At 35.5% G+C, this 7,609-nt stretch overlaps 1 protein-coding gene across 1 annotated transcript in view; it reads left to right on the plus strand.

Moving 5' to 3' along the window:
* CTPS2 (CTP synthase 2) overlaps positions 1-7,609 on the plus strand; it is a gene marked incomplete in the record, with an annotated part of 155,377 nt that overhangs the window by 63,375 nt on the left and 84,393 nt on the right. Inside the window, 2 exon segments of the mRNA XM_074299909.1 lie at positions 2,625-2,687; positions 2,842-2,885. Coding sequence (XP_074156010.1) covers positions 2,625-2,687; positions 2,842-2,885 — 107 coding nt within the window.

The raw sequence follows: 7,609 nt of genomic DNA on the forward strand, positions 1-7,609 counted from the left end.
TATGAAAAAAAAGAAAAAAAAAGATAAAAGGGGGCAGCTAGGTGGTGCAGTGGATAGACCACCAGCCCTGAATTCAGGAGGACCTGAGTTCAAATCTGGTCTCAGACACTTAACACTTCCTAGCTGTGTGACCCTGGGCAAGTTGCTTAACCCCAGCCTCAAAAAAAAAAGAAAAGAAAAGAAAAAAAGAAAAAAAAAAGATATAAATATGAAGTTCAGGTGTGATACTGGCAAGGTTTCCTTTTTTGTTTTTATTTTTTCTTTTCCCCCCACTGGCAGACTCCTTAGACTCCCCTAGCCTTTGTCCTTTCTTCTTCCTTTTCCAAACCCTTTGGTGTTTTCTTTTCTTTTCTTTTTAAATAGTATCTTATTTTCCTAAATACATGCAAAGATAACTTTCAATATTCACCCTTGCAAAACCTTATGTTACAAAATTTTCTCCCACTCTCCCTCTCTTCTCCTTCCCCAAGACAGCAAATAATGAGATAGGTAAAGGTTAAATATGTGCAGTTCTTCTAAACATATTTCCATATTTGTCTTGTTGCTCAAGAAAAATCAGATTAAAAGTGAAAAAAAAAACCCACAAAAAAGAAAAAAAATCAAGCAAACAAACAAACAACAAGAACAAAAGGTGAAAATACTGTCTTGATCCACATTTGGTTTCCATAGTTCTCTCTTTGGATGTGGATGGCATTTTCCATCCCAAATCTATTAGAATTGCCCTGAGTCACCTCATTGTTGAGAAGAGCCAAGTCCATCATAGTTGATCATTGTTGCTGTGTACAATGATCCTCTGGTTCTGCTCATTTTACTTAATATCAGTTCGTGTAAGTCTCTCCAAGCCTCTCTGAAATCATCCTGATGATCATTTCCTATAGACAATAATATTCCATAACATTCATATACCATAACTTATTTAGTCATTCTCCAACTGACTCAGTTTCCAGTTTCTTGCTTTTGGTGTTTTCTTAACCACAACTGCTCAATGACTTTTATCTCCTTTTAGCTTCTTTAGGTGTCTTACTGAAATTTTCACCAACATTTGACATCTTCTAGTAGGGTACATCATAAGTGGCCTTGGATTTAAGCGTTTCAAGTTCAAATCTTATCTGAATTTTTGTCGTTCATTCATATCAGTTATGTCTGACTCTTCATGACCCCAATTGACCTTTTCATGGCAAAGTTACTGATGAGGAGTCAATGATGAGTAGTAAATTGTGGGGAGTAAACTGTGGTCTAAACAAAGATGGATCAGTTCCTTTTCTCTCTCTCCTTCCTTCCCCAAAGTAACCAATGGCGGGTTCGGCAGCAAAGGAATTTGCTACTTAATGCTGTATGGAAACATAGTCTTTATTGATTAGAATGGAAACACCGGAAACACCGGAGAGCCGGTGGGCAAAATGGCTGCATGGTACAAGGCCCATTTTTGCAAGAGTAGATTTTTTGAGTTCCCTCTTTTATGCAGTGATGTAAGGAGGTTCCTGAGAGTGATGCAAATAAGATAAGGACTCTCTTGTTATCTTTTGGGGACAGACAGAAGTCTCTTCCCCAAAAGGAATTTCCTGATGCCATTTGGTCTATCTGAGTAGATTAGAATGGGGGCTGTAAAACCCCCAGCTCAGATAGCCCAAACTAGTTTGACCATATCAAAGTCCAAGTCCCAAAAGAAGTTGGAGATCAAACAAGGAATACCAAGGGGCTACCGCCCTCAACAGTTACTGGGGTGGTTTGCGATTTCCTTCTCCAGCTCATTTTACAGATGAGAAAACTGAGGCAAATTTTCCCATGATCACATAGCTGGTATCTGAGAGTAGATTTGACTCTAGGCCCATCACGCTATCCACTGCACCATCTAGCTTTATGATTATAGATAATTCACTTTAATCTCTCTGAACCTCAGTTTCTTTTTCAGAAAAATGGAAATTTTGCAATATTCACTTCACAGAAGTGTAATGGGGAGGAGTGTTTTGTAATTATCAAAATGCATGTACATGCATATTATTGTTATTCTCTTTCTACTCATTCAGATTGTTTACAGATAAAAACTGATAGTCTAGAGTAGCTACTAATTCTGAATATTCTAGAATGAACAAGTTTCCTCAGCTGGAGAACCTAATTGTCTTCAGAGACTAAGTGTAGAAGGCAGCTAGGTGGCCAATCCCTCCTTCCTTCTTCCCTTCCTCTTCTCATTTTCCCTTCCTCCCTCCCTTCTTCTATCATTTCCTTCCTCCCTCCCTCCCTTCTTCTATTCTTTCCTTCCTCTTTCCTTCCCTCCCTCCCTCTTTCTTTCCCTCCTTTCATCCTTTCCTTCCTCCCTCCCTCCCTTCCTCCTTCCTTCATTTTTTTCTTTCTAATACTATGTAGAGAAGTTGTGATTTGTGTTAATAGTGCAAGGATCCAGACTGATGGTTTCTTAAGTGACTTTATATATCTATGTCTCAGTGCAACAATTAGGAAGGAAGGCGTGAAAGAAAATAAGCTTTACTTTTTATATGCTAGCCCCTAGGCTAAGTACTTACAGGTATCTCCTTGCCTCAGGCAAAGACCTTTCAGTATGTATATTTGTCATTATTTTCATGGTTTTTCTTAGTCAATGATGGCATGTATTCTCTCTTGTACTACAGGAATTTGTTTAGGCATGCAGTTGGCAGTGGTGGAATTTGCCAGGAATTGTCTTGGCTGGAAAGGTGAGTCTAGGATCCCCTCAAGGCCTAACTTGAATCAATTACTTCATTAAAAACCTCAGATAAACAAAACCAGAAACTCATCTTATTTAAGATTTTTTCATGGGAAATAGATGGAATAATCTTCCCTTAAATTTTTTTCTTTCTTAATGTCTAGATGCAGATTCTACAGAATTTATACCAAACACCAGCATTCCTGTTGTAAGTGACTTTTTTTTTTTTTTTGGATTTTGATGATTTTATATCCTTTCTGTTTTCTAAGGGAATAAATATAGTGTTCTTCTTATTTTACTGAAATGTAATTTTAATTATGAAAGTATTTTTGCATCCACTCATATGTCATACATTCCATCCTATCAACTTTTTACCAATTTCAGTGTTTAACTTCCTTTTTTTTGCATTAATATTTTATTTTTCCAAATACATGTAAAGATAGTTTTCAATGTTCATTTTTTTAAAATTTGAGAATAAATTTATTTATTGATTCTTTATTAAAGCTTTTTATTTTTCAAAGCATATGCATGTACAATCCTTCAACATATCCTTTGCAAAACCATGTGTTCCGATTTTTTCTCCCTTCCCTCATGCCCTCCCTTAGATGGTAAGTAGTCCAATATATGTTAAACATGGTAGAAATATACAACATTCATTTTTGTAATATTTTGTTATAAATTTTTTCTTTAAATTTTACCTTCCTCCTCCTCAAGACATCAATCTGATAAAGATTGTATAATCCTTTTAAACTTATTTCCATATTTGTCATATTGTTTAAGAAAAATCAGACCAAAAGGAAAAAAAAAAACCATGAGAGCAAACAAAAAAAAAAACAGTTGAAAATGCTATGCCTCCATCCATTCTTAATTTCCATAATTCTCTCTGTGGATGGCATTTTCCATCCCAAGTCTATTGGAATTATCTTAGATCACCTCGTTGTTGGCTTTCTTCAAAAATATATGATTCAAACCAGTTCTGATTGTTCAGTGATGGAAAGAGCTCTCCATACCCAGAGAGAGGACTGTGGAAATTCACAACTTAGCATTTTCACTCTTTTTTGTTGTTGTTTGCTTGCAATTTGTTTTGCTTCTCTCTCTTTTTTTTTTTCTTGTGTGGTACAATAATTGTGTAAGTATGTATACATATATTAGATTTAACATAGTTCTATCATGTTTAACATATCGGACCACTTGCCATCTAGAGAAGGGCGTTGGGGAAGAGGGTTTTGCAAAGGCTAATGTTGAAGAATTTTCCACGCATATGTTTTGGAAAATAAAACTCTTTAATAAAAAAGGAAAAAAAAAGAAAAGTCCATTACAGTTGATCATCACAAAATGTTGCTATTATTGTGTGCAATGTTCTTTTGATTCTGCTCCCTTCACTCAGCATCAATTCACGTAAGTTTCTCCAGACTTTTCTGAAATCATCCGGCTCTTCATTTCTTATAGAACAATAATATTACATTACATTCATATCATTTATCATAATTAATTCAGCCCATTCACCAACTGATGGTTATTCACTCAAAGAAATTTATGTACTTGTACTAGTGTGTATATTTTAAAAGCAAAAGGAGGGATCAAAACAAAGGTGTAAGAAATAGTCTAAGATAGAGAACTTACAATTGGGAAGATAGGGTAACTAGGTGCTGCCATAGTGCACATAGTGCTGACTCTGTAGTCAGGAAGACTCATCTTCATGATTTCAAATCTATTTTGTCTCAGTTTCTTCATCTGTAAAATAACCAGAGGAAAAAAGGGCAAAACACTCTTGTATCTTTGCCAAGAAAATCCCAAATGAGCTCATCAAGAATCTGACACAATTGGGGAAAAAAAAGACAACAGCAATATTATTAGTTGGACTGATTCAGGAAGGCTTCATTGAAGACCATCTGATCTCAGCCCTAAAGGGAACTAGTATTGTGAAGGTGTGGGTAAAACAGCTTTCATGAATTCCAGAGAAAGGGAGAATGCAAAATATATAATCAGAAGATAACCAGTGGTCCTTTTTATCTGTGGTCCACATGGAGATGACAAATGGGAGTGATGTGAAATTAAGGACATGGAATTTGAATCTAGAGGAGTTTCAGCCATATTACGGTATGTCTTAACTGCAGGTCTAAAAAGTTTGTATTTTATCCTAAACTCATTGGGTAGCTAATCAAATATTTTCAGCAGGGTAGTCTAGGAAGATTATATTGTAAGTATACGAACAGTGAATTGGAGAGTGAAGGGACTGTGGTCAGGAAGACAATAATAACAGTGATAATAGTAACTATTATTATCCCAAGGCAGGCAGTGAATATCTGAATCAGGGTAGCCCCTGTCAGTATAAGTGGAGAGAAAAAAGGCAGAATTGACAGATTTGGCAACTTTGGATATAAAGGATTAAGGAAAACCAGAAAAGTCACTGGGACAAAGTTGTTCAGTTCTTTTAGTCATGTTTGACTCTTCGTGACTATTTTTTTGTATATTTCTTTGTTTTTTTTTTTTTTTTTGGAGTGTGTCATCGTTTCCTTTTCTAGCTCATTCTACAGAGGAAACTGAGACAAATAGGGTTAAGTAACTTGTCCAGGGACACTCAGTAAGTGTCTAAGGCTGTATTTAAATTAGAAAGATAAATTTTCCTGATTCTAAGCCCAGTGCTCTTATCTACCATGCCACCAAAATATCTAATAAAACATATTTTCAAGTTGTAGGTATTAGAAGTACTGATACTAATTAGGAATCTGTGATGACTTCTCATTTACATGAGAAATGTTCCTTGATGTGAATGTGGAAGAAGTTGTACCAGGCTGATGATAACTGATTGTGTGGAGGTTTTTTTTCCCCTGAAATAAGATTATTACTGTAAAGTAGAAAAGTAACTTTGCCAGAAGAGGTCACTGTTACCTAGCTGTAGCAACGGCAGGCCTTTAATGACTGTTCCTTCATACATTTTTCTTTCAACCAACTTGTTTCAGAGTTCACTAAAGCAAGAGCAAATGCTGAAAATTCTACTGACTTGCAGTCACTAGGATGAAGAAAGTTATCCATGTCTTCAATGTTAGAACCAGCAGTGTTTGAGTCAGTGATGAGGGGAAGGGGTGAGGCTGCCATATTAATATTCTGAGTCCAACAGATGAGACTATTGTTACATAAAGCAACACCTGATAAAAGTATCCCACCCATCAGATTCAAGGCTGTTGATAAAACCTGCTTAATTGACAACAAATGTACATTGCCTTGACCCATTTGACTCTCTTTTAGGGTAGCTCTTGGGTATTACAGTCTTGAAAGAATCCAGTAGACAAAGTACAAAGCAACTGTATCTATAATCTGTCTAGATTCACTTGGATAAAAGGAGTAGGAAAAAGGGAATATAATTTTTTAGATAATGATGAAAAGGCTCAGCTTAAAAGCCTCTTTTCTCATTTACTCAAGAAATGCTTTGAATAACATTTTGTTTTGTTGATTAACATTCTCCCTCTCTCTCTTCCCCTTTCTTCCCTACCTTTTTGTGCTTCTCCATCTTTATCTTTTCCATCTCTCCATCTCCTCCTTCAGTCTTTCTTTCTGTCTCTCTTCCTTTCCTTCCTTCCATCTTTCTTTTTCTTTCTCTCTTCCTCTTCCCCCTTTCTATCACGCTCTCTCTTCCTTTCTTTTTTCCCTTTTTCTCTCTTCCTTTTCCCTCTTCCTTTTCTTTCTTCACTTTCTTTCTCTTCATCCTTCCCTATCCTTCTTCTTTCTCCTCTTTATCAGTTTTCTCCAGCAGAAACTGCTAGGTTAGGAAAATAAAGGCATCCTGTGCTTTTATAACAAATAAAATTTCCCTGGTATGTTTCAAAGTTATTTTCTTCTACTCATTTATACTGTTCATGGTTTGGAAACCAATGTAGCTAGTACTCTGCCCAGATAAATCAAGTCATTGATACTTTCTACTATACCATATCACATTGTTTTATATCCTCTCTGGTTAATAAACATATTACCCCTGAAGTCAGAGGATCTGTGTTCAAATTTTACCTCTGACATTATCTATGTGACTTTGGCTAACTAAAATACTTAGCTTTCCTAGGTCTCATTCTCCTCCTCTATAAAATGAGGGGGTTGGTTAGATGACTGTTGGATTCCCTCCAGATATAAATATATGATATCATGATCTTGGTCTTAGTCAAATGATTGAATTATTACTATGCACTCAATACCCTTTTTTTGTTTAATTGTTAAGAGAGAGTTTCACTTTTTGTAACCTTCATTTATTTAAACTGCAGCATAGTACTGAAAAATCACTTGTAGAAGAGAGAACTGATTTTCTAAAAGGAGAAAACCCCCCTAGTATATATTCAAAGCAATGGCATTCTTAAGCAGACACTCTGAGGCAGACTGAGACTGTTGGCTTTGACATGTTAATGTCAGTTTTAGTCATTTATCTTGTCTATCACTTTCTTACCACAGTGCCTTCAAGGTTAGATTTAATTTTCAGTCAGGCTGATTTTGTGAATTGTGCACAGATGATCAAGTTAGAAGATGAAGTGAGAGAATAAAAAATAACAGTATAATTAGAGGTAGAAAGGACTATAAAGGTCATTTACTCTTTTACAGAGGAGGGAACTGAGATATGCAGATGAAATTACTTGCCTCAATTCATGCAGGTAATAAAGGTGAGATATGAATTCAGACCTTTTGATACCACATCTGTTTCTCTTCACCTCATAACATTGCCTCCTTTGATATTTGATAATTGTTTTAAGATAAAGCTCTATTTTGAGTGTGTTTGTAATTAAAAAAAAAAGCAGCAGCTACTTGGATAAAATATAGGAAAAAAGAAAAGAAATAATAAAAAATAAGAATAAGAAAAATAACAATAGAAAGAGTAAAAGGCTAGTTAATTATAGATTTTGATTAAGTGTACCTATCCGTGCCATATTTTTAGTCACTTCAGAAAAACAG

This window comes from Sminthopsis crassicaudata, chromosome 3 (genome assembly GCF_048593235.1).
Source record: "Sminthopsis crassicaudata isolate SCR6 chromosome 3, ASM4859323v1, whole genome shotgun sequence".
In the NCBI taxonomy this organism is placed as follows: Eukaryota; Metazoa; Chordata; class Mammalia; order Dasyuromorphia; family Dasyuridae; genus Sminthopsis; species Sminthopsis crassicaudata.